The 22,924-nt window shown below is 35.1% G+C and overlaps 1 protein-coding gene across 1 annotated transcript in view; it reads right to left on the bottom strand.

The window, feature by feature from the left end:
• Positions 1 to 22,924, bottom strand: part of LOC136029036 (uncharacterized) — a 57,695-nt gene that overhangs the window by 12,946 nt on the left and 21,825 nt on the right. Inside the window, exons 4-6 of the mRNA XM_065707071.1 lie at positions 19,987 to 20,808; positions 10,602 to 11,120; positions 4,496 to 4,655 (exon numbers count right to left, since the gene is read on the bottom strand). Of these exons, the coding sequence (XP_065563143.1) occupies positions 4,496 to 4,655; positions 10,602 to 11,120; positions 19,987 to 20,808 (1,501 nt within the window). The remainder of the gene's footprint in view (positions 1 to 4,495; positions 4,656 to 10,601; positions 11,121 to 19,986; positions 20,809 to 22,924) is intronic.

Genomic DNA, 22,924 nt, shown 5'->3' on the forward strand with positions numbered 1-22,924 from the left:
TCCCTTTCAAGACATGTTTACGATTTGACTTCTTTGAAGAGTGTTTCCGATGCAGCTTATGAATGTGCCACCAACCATATTTTGGTTTCAAATGTTTCTCGGCTGCATATGACAAATGGCTGTGAGTGGAAAATTGTATTTTAGAGCCTTTGATATGATCGAGAGCCCTTAGTTCTCGAGGCTATATCTGTTCTATACTGGGAAGCTTTTGAATATTTTTGCATCGAATCAGACGATTTATCGTGTACTTATATCTTAGGAGAAATTTGAAACTTACTGGAGAACGAGAAGATTTCAAGAGAGGATACTCCCATTAATGAGAGCTTTCATCGTCTTAAGGGAAAACTTGCCACTACCCTGGCAAGATTGCCACATAGTTGGCAAAATGGAGGTTGCCCCCAGGATGTAAATAATAGAAAATTTCTATGCATGCTCAAAAACCCAGAGATAAACCCAGAGAAACAACACAGAGATATGGTACTAATATTGCAGCAGTTTTTGCATAGTTAAAGCCCTGGTGAATGGAATGGCCACCTTGCTGGAGGAGGTCAAATACATTCTTCTTTAGCTGTATTTGAAAACTATAAATACGGGATTTGCCTTATTGATTACCTGGCATAGATCCATGAACTAGCCCAGGGGCACATCAGTCTGTTTTAAATGGACCGTTTAAAGTGAGTAGGTGAAAATTTAAACTCGATTGCATTCCCCTGATCATGCAATAGATTCCACTATTAATTTGGATTGAAATGTAGAGGCGACATAAAATGAATTACCATGAATGAGTTGGCACTTGTGAAGTGAACTTTAACTTTTCCTTTTTGTTCCTCATTATCAGCTACATTCAGTGGGATGGCACGTATTTTACCACAAAGTGAGTTTGACACCGCTCATCATGAAGATCACCCTTCCTTTGTCCTACAGCAGTAGAGCCGTTGAGAAAGTGAAATCTGTTCTGGAATCCAGGCTCAATTCTTTTCGATGCAGTGATAATGATTTGCTGAATATTTATCCTCTTCAGACTGTTGATAGTGAGATTGCTGACAGTCTCCTTCGTTTGCAAGGTATTGAAAACAGAGCGCTTGAGCAGCATCATGACGTAGACAAGGCTGTTTTTAGCGACCTTAAGATTATGAGTAACGCACGGCCAAAACACAAAGAGTAAACCAAGACTTTTAGTGTTGCAAATAGCCCTATCAGTATTAAACCTTTGACCGTCAATAAATATTGATGGGATCTGGAATTCCTGGTGACACAGGACTTTACCATCTGAAGAATTCACCTTCTCATGACCTTCCTCCATGTTCACCTTCTATGTTTAAGACAAGTACCATTTCAAGGAAGGTTACACTTTGGTCAGGAGCCAAGTCAGCTCTTCTGAAGCACTTGAAAATATAAACTATTTTGAACGATAGGTCCGCTAACCTCGAGATTAGCAGTGAATCGACTCGCTCATATGTGATAGACTTGAAGCCATACCGCAAAAGACACTAAGCAACTGAATTAAGGAATTGTATGTCCTTAGATTAACAACTCCAACCAACTAACAACATTAAGGAATTGTATGTCCTTGCAGATAGATATGATGGAATATTTGAGTATTGTGACAAAGAAGGCAATTTCATTTGCTAAAAAAACTGTGATAATTGCCATGAGCAGCAAGGATATTCATACAAGTTTATAGTATCTCTAGGTAAACCATCGAACCTAGATTACTGGAACTCTGTACTACCAAATTTCAAGGCAAACGCAGAACTGGTTAAACTTTTCCTTTATGAATTTAAAAACTTAGTCCATGTGCTCCAAGTAAGTTCAACTGACTGCCTCTCTAGAGGCTTTCAAGACAGGACGAAAATATTGTTGATCAGAAGAAGCGGATGTATCGATACAGGGTTTAAACAACGTTTGAGTTGTACTCATAAAGGTGCAGATACTAGAGTTGTGTTGACACGGACTATATGAAGAGGGATATTGGTATTGTATATTTCAATTCGAACGATACAGTCATTTTTGTTCTTTTACTGTATCGTTATAAGTTATCCCTTGAATACCACACAAATTGTAAAACAGTGGGAACTTTTGTTCGATTCCGTGAATATTCCGTACCTATACGTCAACTTTGCAGGAATTACCAGACATTATTTTTTTTCACCTGCCTTCTTCATACACTTTCTTGCTCTAATAGACTTGATTTTATAGTCTCTGCAAGCTCGTTTACCAGCATTAGGACATTCCTTTTACAAGTGAACCGACGAAAATTGGATTTTCTCCATCCCATAAAATTTGGCTAGATTTTCCAAGATGGCGAGGTTAGGTCGGTTGTGTTGTATGGCCCAGAGCTTTGCTCGTTCAAGCGGTGCGTAAAAAATTGCTCAAGTGCAGGAAATAGCATGTGATTTACTTTGCGGATGTGATGAGAAATGTTTCAACGCTACTTTTATGCTTTATAATGAATTTTTCTAGTGCTGTAGTTTTTAAAGTTTCTTCCGTCTATAATTCATGTTCAGGTGGAAAAATTTGACTTGCTGAGCAAGTATCTTTTAAATTTTGTTTGTCTACAAGTACATTATACGATAAAGCTAGGAGTTGCTATTAGAAGTAGTCAGAGAATAACCGCCACTTGCCAAATATTTAAAAGTTAGAGCGATTTTTTTTTGACGAATTAAAACAATAGAAGTGCAAGTTTTTGCGAGACGTATTATTTAAGAACAAGAAAAAAATATATTTTCAAATTCCAGAGACTAGGCTCCTCCCTCCCCCAAAATATGCTGGTCCTTCGCCAGAGACTACCATATTTTTTGGCGAGTAAAAAGGCTGTGAGAAAACCGGAACGGAAGTGCAAGAAAGGGAAGTGAGAAAAAAATTTATTTCTGAATTTTTAAGCCAAAACAAATTTTATCTAAGGAAACAAATGAGAATATATATAAAAGAATTGGATATGGTTGAATAATATGGTTTCAGTTAAGAAAATAAAAAATCAAATTATATTTGGCAATCCTAAAGGTAGATGAACTGAAATTTCTACTCTGTTCCGGTTAGTCTCTCACGGTTAGTCTCTGTGAAGTTGATCTACCACAGTAAGTAGTCACCAAACAGTTGATGGTAACGAAGAGTAGATAAGGAGTGACTTGTGACAATAGCAACCGAAACTCTAAGGAAAATAGTTTTAATAATAATATATATATATCAAACTAATTAGTTTTTTTAATGATTTTGATTTCAAATATACAAAATCCATCCAAACTAAAATTACCCACCAAAATTAAAAACCTGATAAATGAAGGGACCTGATAAAGGCCCCTACCTAGAAAAACGTAAAATTTTGTTTGGTTCCCTCCAAGAAGAATAATCATTGATGCGTGTTTATTTGTTGAGATGTTTGTTAGCTTTTGGTTCCCCAGAGGTAATTATATCGTAAAGATTGTTGCGAGGCATAGACAAGTTGTATATCAATGTATTTCTCGTATTTAGTGTTTTACTACTTTAAGGTTATATTTTCGTTATGTAGTGTTTAGGGCTTTAAAATTGTATTTGCCTGTTTCTGCCTTCCTTTCTCTCCAAGGTAGATGTTGACTGTGACCAAGACCTGCCAGCCAATAAAAGGCTACTTTGGGGGGGGGGTGGAAGCGGAATCCCATACTTGGGACCTGGAAGAGAAGTGGAGGCAAAAGACAGGGCTTGTGGACAGTTCAGCTCTGGGACCAACAGTGACAACAAGTGGTTAGATGAACACCGTTGGAGAGTTCGAGCAACCTCCACTTTTCCATCATATATGGTGAGCTGGGAGAGTTTATCAATAACCTTTACATCAACTGTCATCGAAGAGTACCAGTAACCTCCACTAACTAACTATAGATGGTGAGCTTGGAGAGTTTCTTTTTTTTCTTTGAAAGAAAAATTTTGTGTTTGTATTTTATCAGAAGAACTTCGTTTTTTTTCTTTTCTTTATTTCAAGCATAAATTTCTCTTATAGTTAAAGGTGGAGATTTGTAACTGTCTTGTAAATGACTTCTGACAATGGAAAATGAACTTTTTATTGCGATCCAACCCCATTTTCAAGGGGCTTCACACTTGTTTTTCAAAATTCCTGCAAAATTTGTTATCAAAATAACATTTTACTGTTAAAAGTAATCGACATAATAGCTTCTGTTCCTTAATTATCTACAAATGACAATATTGTCTTACTAGACGGTATTTTTGGAAACCCATTTTAAAACTTTGGTTACAATTGGCCTTGGTTCGATCTTTAAACCATAATAGATATTCACAATTTTTTAAAGCTGTTCTATTTATTCAAAATGAAGATTTTACCGGCCTATTGGTATTAATTCTCAACAGCTTATTTTCTGAATGAGCATTTTAAAATTTTTATTTGTATTCCCTTGAAAAAGATAATATGCAAAAAAGTTTGGAATTTCACTTCAACTTTTATCGCATAGATTCAAAGTTTTGACCGTTTTTGACAGAAGAATAGGTCGGAAGATAATACACTTACTTCGAATGAGCGATTTCAGCAAGATTCCTCTGTCTTTTGACCTTTTTTCTTCTTTTCGCAATTGCATATAAGGCTATAATAGCGGCAGCTACAGCAACAAGAGCTAAACATATGGATGGTGCGTTGGTTTTAAAAAAATTATGGGTGCTACTCCAGATATCTGAAAAAGTAACAGTGCATTTTTATCTAGCTTTGGAAAGGCATCATTGATACGAGTGTCGAATACAAAGAGATAAAACCATAAAAAGAAACTAAATACAGACAATAAAGCATGACACTAACACAAGCATGTCTGTAAGAAATTATTCGAAATTTCAAGGAAGCCATATTTAAAAAAAAAACAAAAAAAAAAAAAAAAAAAAAAAAAAAAAAAAAAACAGGGAGCTAAATGAAGACTAGATTTGAGTTGTTTGTGGAACGCAAAGCATTGCAATAATAGTCACTCACAAAAGTGTTGTGGTTTTGCCTCCCTGTCATCAATCAAAACCTGTTTTTTCCAGCCCCTCGAAGAATTAAACTCGTATGTTTAAAACAAAATCAAATACTAATAACGATACGTTCCTTAAAGTCGGTCTCAAAATATACTGTTTTGACTAAATTTATCCACTATTGTTTGGTACCCAATCAATGTTTTTAATTTTGAAACACGCCAAGTACGGGGATGCCGGGGATACTCAGTGGATGAAGGCCGTACATGCAAGCTCTGGGAGCTACCATGCAAGCCTGGCTGCTACAAAGCGCTCTAGGATGTTGACCTTCAATTTTAAAATTGCCAAGGAACGGACCTAACTATGTGCTCCTGTGTTAACGTCAGTCAGCTTTTTGCTGCAATCAGTAATGAGTTGTAGGCAAAAATATTAGTGGTAAGTATATAAGGCAAGGCTGTATTTTACTGACCCCAAAAACAAAACCTAACCCGATCTATGTTACCACTTCTAATCATGTAGTCCGGACTAGCTAAGGCTACGTCACTTTTTCTCAAAACATAACACCTATTATTTACTGCTTATCTATTTAATGATGATTACGTGTTGATTCTGATGTCTATCGTCGACTGATTTCCAAATAACCACTTTATTAATAATTGAAAAACTATATCATTGCGTTACATTAAAGTCGCCCTTTGTGTTGGTGCATACCCACTAAGTTTCAAGTGAACCAGGACACCTTAGTATGAAAGACAACTGTGGACCAGAAGGGAAGTACAACTCTGAAAAATCAATCCCCTGTGTTATATAGCCAAGGATACTTTCTCAATAAGTTTGGAAAAGATCTGAACTGTTTCTGCAAAGGATACAGAGGGAAAGGACACTTCTGAAAAGTGTAATTTTCATATTCCAGTTGTCACTTTCATATCCCAGCTGTTCAAAGTACTTGCCCCATAGGTTTCAGGCCTGTCGGTGCCAAAGAAAGCTTCTGTGCCTTTCCAATAAGAAATTCTAGCTGCTTTCTTTTTTGTAGGGAGGGACTAGAAGACCACAAGGCCATTTTATGCCTACAATTGAAAATTATTGTATGTTTTCACTTCAAGCGAGGTGCAACGTGGCTACCTTCCTACGAAAATCAGAAACAGTAGGAATACAAGTGTGGAAAGGGTCACTTATCCGTCTGGAAGTCCATTCTTCAGGTTCCGGGTCCTTATTTCGCCTCCGTCTTCGCAGACTGAAGTCCCTGTGTATTTTTCCTCGTTCTTTATCGTAAGGTCAATTTTATATTTGGTTTACTCGTCTATGTTTCTGAAGACGGGCTTTCAAATTATTTAGTTGAAATATTTAATCAGTTTCTTCTGCAATTCACAGTCCTTAAAAATTTATCGTTGGATTATCCTCTATTGCCTGTATCATGAAGAATTTCTTTTATTGTTTCCTTAGCGTCAAGGGATTTCTATTGTCGTCCGAAAATTTTCTGAATAGCCTCTCAGGTCCTAGCACTGAAACAGGCTTTGAATTACAAAGAAAATTAAGCTGAAAACCTAAAAAAGATCGAATGAAATTCCCAGTTTTCTTTACAACCATGAATTTATGACGCTCACAGACCCTTAATAGTAACAGCAATCTAGATGAATATAACGAAAAAGGAGCACAAAATAAATGCCTATCAAAGAGTCTACACACCAGCTTATAACATCGCTTTTTCGAAGTCTGCTAGATTTTCTAAATCCCTAGTACACTTTTTTCTAGATCCATGCTCTACAGTAAGAAATTAGAATACAAAGTCACTCTATAAAAGATAAAGGGTAAATACAAATCTTACAGCGGGGAGGAATTATACGAGGTGTCTATATAACATGTCAAACCTAAAACGAACAAAAATTACTATGAATAAAAAATTAGAACCATAATAACCAGAAATTATAGTGAACAATAAAACCATATTAAAAATCTGAGGAAATACCAGTAATAACTATAGAGATGCCACCCCTTATGCACCCCTAAACAGCTAAAAGTGTCATTTTTGCTTCAAAGAGATTACTTCAATATAAAATCTTGTTTATTAAAATAGGATAGCAAAAATTAAATGGGAAAAATAAAAAAATATTTTTATCAAAAAGTAGGCTTGGCCTATAATTTGTAATTCGTCTCATTTTTTAAAAGTTTTAATTCCAGAAACCTTTACGACAAATAACCCTGATTTTTTGGAGAGAATGGCAGGTTATTGATTTAATTTGATGAATTTATAAGAAACAGGATTAATTCCAACTTTATTGGGTCGATTCATTTGTCTGTGTATTTTATATAAGAAACAATCTATTTCTAAAAGTCTATAATTATTTATATTTATATTCTATAAGTATATTTCTAAAAGTCTATTTCTTAAAGTCTGTTTCTAAAAGTACATTTCTAAAAAAAAGTCTATTTCTAAAAGGCTCTAGTAGAGCTAAGGTTGCTTTTATGTCAAGTAAAGTAAAAAAAAAACACTAAACAAAACAAGTTTTTTTTTTCACTGAAAGTTAGGAGCGGCAATAAAACTAAAAGTGAACGAAAATCCTTCCGTATATGAAGGGAGCTGCACCCTTCTCAGCCTCCTACTCTTTACGCCAAAGTTATATTGTTCTTTAAAAATATTTTTCACCATAATTCAATGACTCTTGCGTTTTAACAGGCGTTCTTAAAGAGCTGGGACAAAAAGTCAAGCTTGAGCATAAAGAGGGAGGGACTGAGGAGAGGGCAGCCCTCTCATATACAGAATAGTTTTAGCTATATTTAATCTTTAATGTTATTCCTTACATTCAGTGAGAAGGATAAAAATTTGCATGTTTTTATTCGATAATGTAGAAGGATAAAAATAATATAATAAGAACCTAACCTAAAATAATTGTGTTTCAAATCATGCCCAGGCCTAACCAAAATATCATGTCGGATACCCGTCCCATGAACTCCTAATTTCTTGCCGTTATATTGTATATTTTGATAATTTATAATTTTTTGATAGGGAAATTTGAGCAAAATTTGAATACACAGTCAAAATTTTTGATAGACAGAAGTTTTGTTGAATAAGTCCATAATAACGTTTTTACTACAGATTTTTGGGTGGACGAAGAGGGATATATTATTGAAATGGATGTTATTGCTGTGAGACTTTTGATCTTCTACTTGGATGGAGCCATCGCAAACTCTATAATAGGACGCTCTGATTTGTAATTACTTGCGTATACGTGTCTAAATACATTGAAACATTGTACATAAATAGACAAAAAGTATTGCAAGTTAAATACACCGAAAGCAAGGCATTTGGTAGAACTTTCCACTCCCCTCCCCCAAGAAATTTTCTGGGCGTGATTATTATACCCCGCCTTTATACCTTTCCACTGCATTTCCTTTTCCTCCTCTACACCAAGGGGCAAGTGAATATAAAATTTCATACTTCCGAAAAAAAAAGAACCGTTGCAATGGGAGAGCCACTATTTCTTCGCCTCCAGCACCAATAATAAAGATACAGACAAAAATATTCCCGAGAATGAAGATGGATTAAAAATCAAATATTCAGGCTTAGTAAAAATGAAGTGGACTGGGGAATTAATTTCTACCCCCCCTCCATATATACCCCTTTCTATATTTACCTGAAGGCTCAGAGAGAGTTAGACAATTTGGATATTGAAATTCATTCATTTAGGCATCTGTCACCCCCCTCCCCCCGCCTGCACTATGACCCACCACATCTACTTCGCAATAGCCCAATGCGTAATTACACATCACTAAACACAATTGCATGAAATATCAATTCAATCAACTTGTTTAAAACAAGCACTAAGATAAAATCCGTGTTAAACTGTATAGACTGAGTGATTCTTCGGGAATGAATGCGCCAACATGTGGCATTACTTCTTCTGCAAACAGGAAGAATAACATGCAGCTTTTTATACTTTTAATTCGATTGCCATCATAATTTTCATAATTTTTGACCAATAGTAACTTTCGCCATTTCCGCCATTTTCTCATCGCAAAATCTTTTCGGTCACTTAAAAATGTTAATAGAACTTTTATTTGCAATTCCAGTGAACCCGCTTTTGATTTCTAGGACTATCAGTTCGATACAATCATCCCAAGGGAAAAAATAACAAAAGATAAGTAAACACGCATCCATGGTCTTTCTTCTAGGGAAAAATATAGAATTCCACATTTTTGTAGACAAACACTTGGAACCTTAACAATAGCTTTCCGTGTCATGCTGAATCTAATGGTTTAATTTTATTAGGAGCACTTCCTTTTTTGTCGGTATTTCTACTCATATTCCCAAAATCAGGCGAATCTTCTCAGGCTCGCAGGAATCGATGGGCAAGCTTATTAAGCTTATTGAATTTTATATATTTTTTCAGCATAAAAGAACAATTCTTCTGGCTTATTAATTGCTGTTAAAATTCGTTTTTTTTTAATTTGGTTACTATTGGATCAAGTTGCTACTTACTTGCAGTTTGCTACCACATTGTTTTTTAAATAAAAAACGCAACAAAGTACGAATAACAAAAAGACTTCGAAAATTAAATAAACACACAATAAAAGGATTCTACATAAAGTGACCAATAAAATTCGAATAGTTTATTAAAATGCAGACCACACAAAAACCGTGTTCAAGCATAAAAAAAGAAAGAAAAGATTCGCTTATTTACCATTTTGATTATATAGAGAAGAGGAATTTCTTGTATGCTATTCTCTATAAAAAATTTACTTGAGCATAAATGGATATCCTGTTGAGGCACAGCAAGGGCGATGAGTTCTAGGGGGATGGAGACTTGGATAAAAGAATAAAAATTCTCTATTGGGATCCCTATGCACCATATTCATGGCGCATAGGGTGTCGATTACTATAGACATTTCAGTTGTCATGTCTTTTTTACAGGGTCAGGCAGCAAGTCTGTCACCCAGCCTTACAGCAACTGGAAGAAATCCGGGGCCTCGTATAACCAAGCAGACATCAATACGCAGTGCTACCACCGGGAATAGAATGAATAGAGACAAGCGAACTTTTTTGGAAATTATAGACAGCATTATTGGTGAAATGTAAGCAAATTTAGAGGTTTTTTCAAGGTTGCCAAATTGGCTATGAATAGAAGAGAGAAAATTGTGACGTATTAGACCAATACTATTGAATGAATTGTTATGAATATGCTCATATCGGAAAAACAATTTCAGGTTCGACCAATGTATGATTGTAAAGTGTTATAATGAAAGAAATAAGACTGTTTGATTTTTTTCTGTAAAGAACTAATGAGAGTCTTGCTTTTTCGGAAATTGGAGGGTGGCAGCTTTACCCTTACATGTTTTAATTTATGCTTGTTTTCAATTCAGTTTTATTATTCATAATGATTTCTGGTCGTTATAGACTTCGGTTTTTCATTTATAGAGTTTCAAGCGTTTTAAGTTTGACATCATATATAAGGTTAGTTTTAACATTTTGGAGTAATAAATTTGCCCTTTAATTTACATTTTTAAAATTTTTGTCAATTGACACAACAAAAAATCGCAAAGCAGCCAATTGAATTTGTCAATTATATTCATTACGTGTGCCTGTAATCCTGAATAAAAAAAAACAATGATTTTTTTCGATTTTTTTTTCAGTTTGACCAGAACAGAAAAGGTTTTGCCCATGAATGTTTTCAATACGATACCTTTTTCCGAAACAGGGCTACTGGTAGTACTTGAAACTTCAAATTTGTGATCATAGTCTTCTAGAGTCTGGAGGTCGCTATAATTTTTTGTTGTGAATACATCCTTTTTCGTATATATTGTGGATTCTGTTTTTAAGGACATAATGCCCTCAGAACTTAAGTCATTATAAGTACTGATTTTTTGTTGAAACGGAGCGTCTGCTAAATAATTTTCGTTGATAGATGTATCCTGAAGAGCACTTTCTCGTTCTACGTCCGTCGTGACTGGAACAATTTTTTTATTGAAACCACCTCCAAAGTCTAAAAGAGCATGTAGATTTATTTCTGATTCATTTTCTCCTTTGCTGAGTTTTTCACGATTCAAGTCTGAATAAACATCCTGGATGCTTGAATACTGTTGAGAATAGTCTGCTTCGTCCAATTCCTCATTCAACTTGGTCCTGGAAGTGGCGGGTCTTCTTAAATTGAAAGACAGTTCTAGTACCTCTATGGATGAAGCTACAGGCTGAAAGATTGGCCCTAAAAACAATAAATTTTCAATAGAATAAATGAAAGTTTACGTCCGACTTATTTATGAGATATACATTTCATAAAAAAAGAAAACTAATAATATTCGCCATTCGCCTACCAAGAAAGGCAGTTAGCTTGGAAGGGCAAGCAAGGTTATCACCCTCAGCTAATTAAAACCACATTCATATCACGCTACTCAACACAAAAGAAACCCAATCTATGAAGGAAGAAAAGGAAAAAGAGAAAGAGGAAAAGACAAGAAGCAGACTGAAAACAAAAAAAAATAACAGCAAAACAAATCAGGAAAATGCCTTGAAAATAATGACAACTTGGAGCGGGCTTCACAGCAAAACCACTCACAAGATATGAGTAACTTCTTTGTTCGTAAAATTGCTTATGGATGCTTACAGATGGTTTGTCCTAGTCGAAATTTAACCAGAGCACTGGAGACTTAGTACGGAGGTAGAAGCATTTTAAAATTGTATAAAGACATTCGTACTGTAGCAGGAAATTTTGGGAAAGCATGCAAAAAGGGGAAAACATATCCACTTCTTCACCCTTTACCACACACAGGTACCACGTAGCCCCCAAGGAACTAAATCAAATTTATTATATACTTAATATATAATTAATTAATAAATTATTATATAATTTATATATACATATTTTCTCGCTTTTTCTCGTATTTTGCTGAAGACGGCCCTTGGGCATAGGGCCAAAATATTCACAGAACTGATTTCCACTGTCTTGAAAAGATTTTCCCTATTGTTTCTAATTTGTATTTGTTTGGAATAGTACTTTCACTCAGGTTGATTGCTCAGGGTGATCAGGGTGACTCAGGGTGATCAGGGTGATAGCAGGAAATTTTGGGAAAGCACGCAAAAAGGGAAAACATATCCACTTCGTCACCCTTTACCACACACAGGTACCACGTAGCCCCCAAGGAACTAAATCAAATTTATTATATACTTAATATATAATTAATTAATAAATTATTATACAATTTATCTATACATATTTTCTCACTTTTTCTCGTATTGTGCTGAATCGGCCCTTGGACATAGGGCCGAAATATTCACAGAACTGATTTCCACTGTCTTGAAAATATTTTCCCTATTGTTTCTAATTTGTATTTGTTTGCAATAGTACTTTCACTCAGGTTGATTGAAAGGTCTATATAAGGTATTTCCGACGTGGTCTACATATGCTCAACGGAAAGGAATAAAAAATATTGAAATTACATATTCTTCACAAATAGATTTCAGTAGAAAATAAGTTTACCTTGTTAAACTTGATCTTTAAAAATAGCTTAAATTTGAACACTTAGAGTGGCAAATCTAACTTTTATCCCTCTTCACCCCCTCCCCGTCCTCCGATACCAACATTTTAGGGAAACGATGGGTATTTTCCATCTTACTAAAACTTAAATAATGGAAATTTTAAAACTTAAATAATGGAATTCATTTTAAGTCTATATAATGCAAAGCTTTGCAAACTCTATAATTTGAGGGTAAAAATAGCCAATGGAAACTTGGTGGAAATAACTCCTAACTTGATACCAAAAGGAGCTAATTTCAAACAGTAGATAGACTTAGTAATCCAAAATATAGAAATTTGTATCATGGTTGCACACGGTATTAGTGCAAGAATAAAGTAGGTTTTCGCTTAGTTCCACCGGTGATCTAAATGCTGAGTTGCTGTAATATTCTGCTTAATCAGTGTAAAAACACAGAAAGTCGAAGCAGTGGAGCTATTTGCTTCAAAAACAACCAAAGTTTGAAAATGCAGCGACATTTTAATAACGCAATTCCAAAATGAGCTAAGTCTGAATTAGGTGCAAAAACGAGCTAATTCCAAGTTACGTACTCACTCAATACGAAAAGAAGCTATTTCCTGTCTTGGCAACAAACAGGCTAAACCCTGACTCGAGTCAAAAGTAACTTAACTACTGACTCCGTGTAAAATGTGTTAAGTCTAAACCATACTTAACCCTTTTACAATGCCAAACTTTTATTAAAAAGACACAGAACCTTCGCACCTCATTTGAAACAGAATCGTGGGCAAATTCTGAATCTACATTATTTGAAGCACAAGGTAAGCCCATAGACCTTACAAAATCCAACCCTATGAGCCAATCCTACCTAGGCGCTTAAATTGGAGGGGAGATGAGGAAAGTGTCTCTCTGAATTTTCTTGTACCCTGCCTAAATTTTGAACATACTCTTTTTTCTATACCCAAAGAAAATTGCCTATTTTGGTAATTTCTTAGAAATCCTCCGAAAAAACAACAATATTGCCTTCCTATATTTGCCCCCATCCCTACGTTTTGAGAATTGACCCCACTGCTTTCACTGGAGAATTTTTAGTAGGCAGGTAGCACCTTATTTAAAGGAGAATCGTCCAAGGGCTGGAGAATAAAAGCGGGCATCTAACCTCTCCATCAGCCCCCTCTCCAAGCTCCAAAAATCACGGGAAATTTTTCAATGGAAAATTACGGACGGTACAACTTTTTTGAAGCGAATTATTCAAGAATTAGATCTGTTTGTTTGAAGCACTGAAGTGGGTGTGTAGCCACTCGAAGACTTTTGCCTAAGGCTGAGCGTCAGCATAAAGGTGTGCGAGTGTTTACCTTAGATCAGCTAATTCGGTAAGTAACTATCAAAGGCCAAGTACAATTTCGGCCATGTAGGAGTCTACATAGTTATCTGTCAGTGCTACCGGATGAGGGGCGGTCAACAGCAAATGTACTGACTAGATCGTCCTTTTAAGAAATTGGCGGGGGAATTATTTTTGCGTGTATCTATCTTTGTTTTTCCAAATTAAATTGTAATGGAAAAAATGTTGTAATATCAGTCACAGACTCTGCGTCGTTGTTAATGTCACCGTCCTCTGCATTTTCAGTGATCATTCTTTTATCTGAGATATTTCCCAGTTGTTTTCTCTCCAGCTCACTTAGTGGAATAATTTCATGGTTTATACTATGGGTATAATAATGGCGTAAATTAGGGATATAAAAATATTCATAATTCTTGTTAATTTTCATCCCAGCATTTCTTACCAACTCAGCTTGACTGGAAATTTTAGTTCTGAAAAGGTTCCACACAGGAGCAGTTAGATTCAAACACCCAATGTGGCAAATCATACCTTTCCCACATAGCTTCTCAATAGCATCAGATAATTTATCAACACATTTATCCTCTGATGGTCCATAAACCTGTGATTCTAAGGTCTGGCTACAGACCTAGGAATTGCATACCTAGCCCATGTGATCCTCCGAGCAACGACTTCACATTTGATATTGACTCCCAGAAGGTCCCAGAGTTACTATATTTTCCTTGAACTTTATGTGAGCGACTATATGGACCTCCTCAATGATGGTTTTCTTTTGATAACTGCCTATGAAAAAATATATTCTTGATACTTAAAGCATTTGCCGATAAAAAAAACCTGTCAGGTATGGGGCTCGAATCCATATCCCTCTACTTAATTATGCATCATATATGCTTTACCGACTGAGCTAGTAAGGCCTGGTTAGTAATTTTTAAACCTTTGTGTGGTATCCATTTGCAAAACACCACCTCTCTAAGACTATTGAATTTTCTTTATCAAGATATAAAAGATAACATGTCTGAAATAAGTTTCGTTTCGGACAAGAACGAAACTTATTTCAGACATATTAAGGTAGTTAGGGGCTACCTTAAAGCAATTGGGAACTAAGGGATACTTTGTCGTTGCTTTTCTATTAATATTTAAAAGGCCTTGGATAATCTCGGTCTCTTAATTATCCTTGTATAAAGATAAAAAAAAAGACAGGGCAGTATACCTTATTGAAATCTTTCTTTAGATGAAAAGCTAATTTGGTCTTAACTATTCGAATAGCTTTTGAAAACCGAACTTTCACCAAATTAACTAAAAAGTACATTGAAATCTAAAATAAATAAGTATTAATGAATATATGACGGAACCGTCGCTAGTACCCCTCCTACTCTTTGCGGAAAAGTCGCAATTCTCGCTCAGAATACTTTGAAAATAATGTTTTAACGCAATAATAATATGAGCAACTTTAGAAGTTTTCATTTCAATATTTTTGGAATTAAAGTTTTATTTTGTTGTATCAGCTTTAAACAATAAGATATAAAATACAGACATTTTAAAGTAGACATCGTAAAAAGGAAACATATTATAGCCAATTGGCTACGTTTGTAGAATTTTAGCTTTAACATAAAAAGGGAGTCGCATTCATACTTGGCAAATCATGGTCGCAGCATCTGCTGCAAACCAGGAAAGAAATGCCATAAAAAGTCTATTATTCACAGGTGAGTGTTGACATTCACCAATTTGCAGACATTCACGGTGACATTTGGCTTTTCCTTAGCTAGAATCTAGCAAAAACGAACGAAAGGGAATCAGGCAGTCGAGTCAAACTGGCATCATATCCCGGAGAAGCATCTTTTCAAAATACTTATATGTTGATAATTCTAGGTTGCTAGCCACTCTGCTAGGACGGCTTTATTAAGGACTTTGAGGAAAAAATTATGGAAATAAATTTCTTGTAACAGGCAGGGTACTTATTTCCATAAATGTTTCTTCAAATTCTTTAATAAAGTCGTCCTAGCCGACTGGTTAGCACGATAAACTTAACATTCTTTGTCCGTGAGGACATGGGTTTGAGTCCTGGTGTCGCGGGTTATCTAGTTTGAAACAGGGGTCACTGGCATGAATCTGTTGGATCAGCCAGAGTCATCACAGTTCTGAATGGGTACCTGGAGAGGTCGGGGGAAGGGAAATAGGAAAGACGTGCCATATTGTATTTTCTCCCAAACTTTTTTTATTAAGCCCCATTGGCGCAATAAAAATCCCCTTTTGACGCTACCGCACTTGTCCGTCTTCCCAAAAGGAATGCAGTGAAGCTAATCATTCATTCTTCTATAAGGCTACTTTTAATGCTGTGGTGGCACAGTGGGTTTGACATCAGATTAATATTACAGGACCCAAAAATCGAACCCGGCTGTAGCAACACATAGTAGGGGCAAATCAAGGACCTTGGAGAGACAAAAAGCGTCGTTGATCCGACACAAATACAAAATACAAAACGAACCAGAGCTCATGAAAACCAGAAACTTAAAAATGTGGTTTTAACAAACTTTCAAAACTGTCAATTTAAAACAAACCTGCCAAGTAAGGAAGAATCGCCATTTGAAACTAACTCAGGGATGGTAACTTGAATTTAGATTTATTTTTGTGATAAAAGACTGTTGTGAAAAAAATCAAACCACTGGGGATTTTGAAAAGTAGCCTAAAACTTCACAAAAATGGCTTCGAATTAAATTAGAAACTGCACCTTTCGGGTCCACTACAGCCGAAAAATCCCACTTAGGGGAATTACAAATTCCCCTCCCCCATCTTGACCAACAAAGAATCACTTTATCGTATGGGAAGCAGTGATGTGTCTCCTTTTTATCGGTCTCTTGCTTTTTTTTGTCACCTAATGGGGCACAGGAAAATCATACAGAGATATTTAAGGGTTTATTTAAAGGGAAATTGCTAAAGCTAGTGCCTGTTGCAAGTATTAAAAACAGTATCTTAAAATAAATGCCATTTCTTATATAAATTGCTTTTTCGTATGAAAGATGATGTCATTTTGGGTATAATGCCATATTTCAGTGATGATTCACAGTGGTTTGCTCTTTGCTAGATCCAGCCAAGAAAAGCCGATGGCTTTTTGTGTGTATCATATATGTTATCGTGACTGTCCGAAATTGGAGAATGTTGACATTCACCGGTGAATGTCCGAAATACTTTTTCCCCCTTGGAGTGTTGTCAGTCAACTTTTTCAGTTTTACACTAGGTTTGATGGTGACAGGCGAGTGTAAATTGGTCTGGGTTAGGTTTTAACCCAATTCCGAGATTTAAAACCTAATTTAACCTAACACCACCCAACCTAACCTATACTAACTCTTACTTTTACCATCAAAGCTAGCATACTGGAAAAGCTGATTTGCAAAGCTAGTTGAATCTAATCAGAGAAAATGAAAATTTCGGACATTCACCCGTGAATGTCAACATTGACCAGACTTCGAACATTCACAGTAATATATATATATATATATATATATATATATATATATATATATATATATATATATATATATATATATATATATATATATATATATATATATATATATATATATATATATATATATATATATATATATAGCCTATATTATTAAAGCAATAAGGAATCGTGTTATGGCAAATGTTGTGTTGATATACAGAACTGTGTATCAACTCACAAACGACAAACTGCGAAAAGGGTATTATATAGTTGGAGTCTTAGCAGGAACAAATTCAGATTCTGATCTGTCAAATAGTTAAGTCTTTTTCTTAACCTTGTAAGAAAACAGTAAATTGTGATTTGTAAAACGGAATGAGCCAGTTTTATAACTAGCCTTAATACTATTTGAATCCCCCCCCCCCGCTTAGTTTTGCTGAAATGCAGTGAAGTTCAACAATAGAGAAAGTGTTCTTATTTTTGTTTATTATAAAAAGTTTTGTTTCGAAACGGTTATAAATCTCCGGGACCGACAAACTGCTATAGAGGTATTATCTGGTTGGAATCTTAGCGATAACGCAAAAAGACGTCGTTTTGTCAAATAGCTGAGCCTTTTTCTTGACCTTGTAAGAAAACAAATTTGTTGTGGTATCTAAACAGAAATGCGAAAGTTTTATAAATAGCCCCAAAATATTTGAGTCCCCACCTTATTAGTTTTGCTGAAATGCAGCCGAACTTAACAATCGAGAAAATATTCTCACTTTTATTTATCATAAAATGTTTTTATTACGATAAGGTAGGTCTGAATCATAGATATCGATTAAATCTTACCAAAAGATACGTGTGTATGAAGATTCAAGTTTGTTCAAAAATTGCCAATATTATCATTTGTTCCTTACCAAGCATATTACTGAAGTGATTAAATAAAATATGTCATTAAAAGGGTTTTTAATTCCCATAAACTATAAACTACTAAAAAGGGGTTATTTGGTAGCAATCTTAGCATTAGCAGAAAAAGAACCCAATCTGCCAAATAGTGAGTCTTTTTCTTAGCCTTGAAAGAAAATGGTTGATTGTGATTTCTAAAATGGAATGAGCCATTTTATAAACAGACTAAATTCTATTTGAATCCAGTACAGCTTAGTTTTGTTGAAATGCAGTGGAGTTCAACAAAGGAGTAGATATTAGGTAAAGTTGGAATATCTCTCCCAGTATTTCAATAAATATTTGTAGGTTATTATTATTAGTTGATAGAGGTGGAGTAAGGTGGGGATGGGGTGGGAAATGTGTATTATTGTTGATGATTAGTTAGATAAATGTTATGCGCTCCCGCGGAGGACACGGTTGTGCCCTTCATGAGAGAATTGTGTATGTTTTTGGTAATTGAGTGTAAATAAAATGAATTGAAATGAATTTTGTTTATCATACAAAGCTTTATTATGATAAGACAAGTCTGCTCCCTAGAACTCGATAAAATCCAGTCAAAAGATATAGCGTTACATCATCTTGCAAATGGAGATGCAGCTTTTGTCAATTATTGCCTTTTACTTTAATATTATCTTTCGGTATATATTAAAGGCCTTGAATATAGTGACTTCGTTTCAAATCAACTCTTAAACATCTCTCTATGATGTTTTAGTGTCCCACAAGCGGCGACAGAAAAAGCAGACAACAAGAAATGGAACAAACATCACTGCTTCCTATGCGAAAAATTTATTTTCCTTGTTGCTCAAGATGTGGAAATGTAATTCTCTAAATAATGATAATAATAACAATAATGTTTAATTTTTTACCCTATTTCAATACATCACAAAAATGCACTAGAGGAGCATAAAAAGAGAAGAAAAACAGAAAAAAAGGGAAAAAACAAAGAAAAACTAAAAGAAAAAAATTTGACTCTGGTCATTCCAATGAACAGTTTTTCTTTTGATCCAATGCCAATGTTGCAAGGTTTCCGGCTGTTCTTCAAAAATTGCTATAAATTTGTCTTGCAATAAACATTCACAATCAAAGCTTTTAAATTCAAACATTCAAAAAAAAATATACACAGCTTTAACCATTATGGTTAATCAAAATAATATTTACCGTTCATGAATCAGCTTGCATTCACGATTCTTCCTCACTTGGCAGTTGCTTTTTTTTTAACACGTTTTTAAATTTTTGGTTTCCAGGTGCTTGAATTTTTTTACCAGGTTGCGGCAGACCCTACAACCATGATGTAGGAGAATAGTTTTTTTGGTTTTAACTTTCAAACTTACAGCACATTCTTATATATGTTCTTAATATGTTATAACGACTAATATTAATGGCTGAAATGGCATATCAAAGAGAAAACTTCTTGTAGAGACATTTTATTTATTTAAACGATGTGTTTATTTCAAGCCATCTTTACCTTTTTATATCAAATGCCACTTCCGAGTTTTTCACGGATACCTATAGGATTTGTATCCGTGATACAAATGTATCACGTATGTATGTGTTATAGGGATTTGCCACTCCCCCTTCTCTTGGGTGACCAAGAATATACCAAAATTCAAACTCTCGTAAGAAAAACTCCTAAATTAATGCGATCCCATGCTCAACTGTTTTCCCTCTTAATGAATATTTTGAAATCTTCCCTTTTCTCTAAAAAAAAAAAATCCTATGGATATCTATGAAGCATTCAGATGTCAACAATTTAAAACCATTATCTTCACGAGGCAATGAATCTCAATCGACTACTAGATGTACCTACTGCTCGGAGATTGTTGCGTCTTCGCTATGTAAGTAAACCTTTTTTCATTTCTCTTTTTTATAGAAATTCTACGAGAGTTATACATACAGTGCTCATCACTTTCATGTGAGAGTGCCATGGTTTCGTCAAGTTGGTATTGCATATTATCAAGTGAATCTTCGTATGATGTGAAATCGGGAACTTGGTTCACTTTTTCACCGTTTGCGTTTTCCTCAAATATTTCTACACCATTCGTTTTAGAAGTAGGGACAGAACTCTCTGTAGAAGACTTCTTAATTGAATTTGAAGAGTCCTGAAAACTGGGGAAATACGCTGATAATCTATTTTTCTGTACTTCAATTTGGATTTCATCCGTGAACTCGGCTATGGAACTATCCTCTCGTTTTTCAGGCAAAATTGATTTAAAAGAAGAATCACCATGAGATTGAGGGTGGGTGTCACTGCTAATATCATTTGCTTGATCCTCACTTAATGCATCACCGTGGTATAAAAAAAACATAGAATCTGGCAACATTTGAGAATTTTTCACAGACAGTGACTGTTTTCTTGTTGTAGCATCCATGCTCTTATCGAGTTTTAAATTTAATTCATCAACACCAAATTTATTAGAGGTTTCTTTAAAGTCGATCTTCATGCCATTCTTTTCACAATCTTTAGGGTCATCGCACAGCTCTATTTCCAAGCTAGCTAAATTTAAAGTGTGGCTCTTAGGATTCTCCCCAGAAAGTATCGACAAAGTATGTTCCTTTCGAATGTTTTCCTTTTTAATTTTGTCATTATTTATTTTGTGGGGGCTTAGAATATTTTTCAAGAATGTCACTTCAATGTTATCGAGATTGGAAATTTTGAGCTTCTTTGTGTCTAGATCCAATGTATCTTTAAAGCTCTCATCTACGGAAGCATTTTTATCTAGAAGAGATAGGATACGATTAAATTATAAAAATTAATGAATTCAAAATAAGTCTCAGAAAAAAATTATTAAAAAAGTATATAGTTCATATTATTTAGTATTGAAAATAATGGCAAGCAATTATTGTGTTGGATTTATGTTGAAGAACTTTTATGAAAGCTAAAAATACGGAGCCTGTAACTACAATATGATGTAAAATAGGAAAGTGATAAGTGTAAAATATTAGTTGCGACGTAAAGTAGGTGGGTACAAGTAGTGGCACAGTAATTATATTCATTAAAACTCATATATTTTTTTTAAAATATCCAGAGTACTCAGCGTTTCAATACCACCCATGTTTAAACTGTGTGTTACTTATGCCATGTTTCCATTTTATAGATTCTTCAAGTAATCTATTTTCCAGAATTGGTCAATACAAAATGTTTCTCAGAGAGCCCTACACCCCTCTCTCCCTGTTAAATATTTTTGGGTGATAAGGTATCCGGGGCTACCCTAAATTTGAGAAGAAGATACGTTTTTACATGGTTACCCTAAACACAGATGTGCATTAATTTGACATAGATATTATTACTCTTTCTCTAAGGTATACGAATTAGCAAAGTTACATCGTCAGTAATAGATACCCATTAAATTGGGTACTGAAACTAGCAGGCTGGCACCCCAATTCAAGAGCTCAGGGTACAAAACTAGTCCGAACAAGCTGACTTTAGTCAGCATCAAAGCACTTAATTGCCCCTTGAACTTTTACATTTACAAGGATATTCTCTAAAAATAAGAATTGATTCTAAAAATGACGAAAAAAATAGCGTAAACTGCAAGGTATTACGAATGGGCCGACCCAGGGGCATATTTACATGGTGGCCAGGGATCCTACCCCACTAAATTACAAAAGAAAGTGTTTTTAAGAGTTTTTGTCTTGCTTTCAGCAATGCCTTGACTAGGCCTAGATATTTTGGCCATTCCATCCCTTTGCACGAGTCTCCGAAAAGTCTTAATTCATACTTATTATGATCACATTTCATCAGATTGAAAGCTGCGTACGTTTTGTTGCTAGAAGTTGACTCGACGTGACTCAGTGACATTTAAAAAGAAAGCGCAATACATATTGACAGGTATTTTAATGGTGAAACATAACTGTCAACAGTTTCTTTGTCAGGTTTTTTTTTCACAAGCAATTTGGATAGCTGATGAAGATGATGCTTTGACTCATACTCTTCCATATGTTCAGGGAAAAGTAGAAGGTACTCGGTCAATCCCTTTCCTGGCAATACCATTCCAGTCAAAGAAATTATTAATGAATGGTCTTTTCTTACAGTATTTTCTAACACCATTTTTCTTTTTTCACGTTTTTAAATGCTCAGAACAGATTGAGCATTAAAAATGAAACAGATTAACTCTATAAAAATATTACATTGACGCAAATTGTCTAACTCAGTTTTCTACAGGGTGCACATCTACAATTACTGCCTTTCTATATTGGCAACATGAAAACCTCAACAATAGTTTAATTTGCTTATTGTGTTGCGAGAGCAACACTTTGGTTTTGTCCCGGTTTTTTTTTTTTTTTTTTTTTTTTTTCCTATGCCGCCGATCTCAGCTTATTCCTGGAAACTGGTAAGGGTCTAACCTGTGCGGTTTTTACGGGAAGTGTGGACCTCAGGCCGGATTGATGAATATGACATTACATTTTGGAAAGCTCCGTAGAACTCTTGCCTGGGGCCAAAAAGGATGGTTTTTGCTTGTCCTCGAGCCAGAGCCTATGGTGTGCGAAGTGAAGTGGAGTTATATAGCCTATGTCGGACAGGAGTATCTGAAGTTGTGCAGCCAAGCTTTCGTTTCATCAAACCATGTTTCCGCTTTCGAGTGGAAAGCTCCGTTCTAGCAGGCAAGCAGGCAGGCACCAGTTTCAAATTGAAGATGGACTAAAATCTATAAGTGTTAAATATATGCGGTAATTCCCCGGCCCCACAGCCAATATATCTTCTTTGAGTGATAAATAGAAAAATTTACAGAAACAAAAAAGTCCGATTTTCCCACGGGTCCGAAAGTGCTGCCATCTATTGTTTCTAGCCATTTCTGTTCGTGATTTCAGCTGACTTTACCATTCTTTTTTTT

Source organism: Artemia franciscana, chromosome 7 (assembly GCF_032884065.1).
Source record: "Artemia franciscana chromosome 7, ASM3288406v1, whole genome shotgun sequence".
Lineage (NCBI taxonomy): Eukaryota > Metazoa > Arthropoda > Branchiopoda > Anostraca > Artemiidae > Artemia > Artemia franciscana.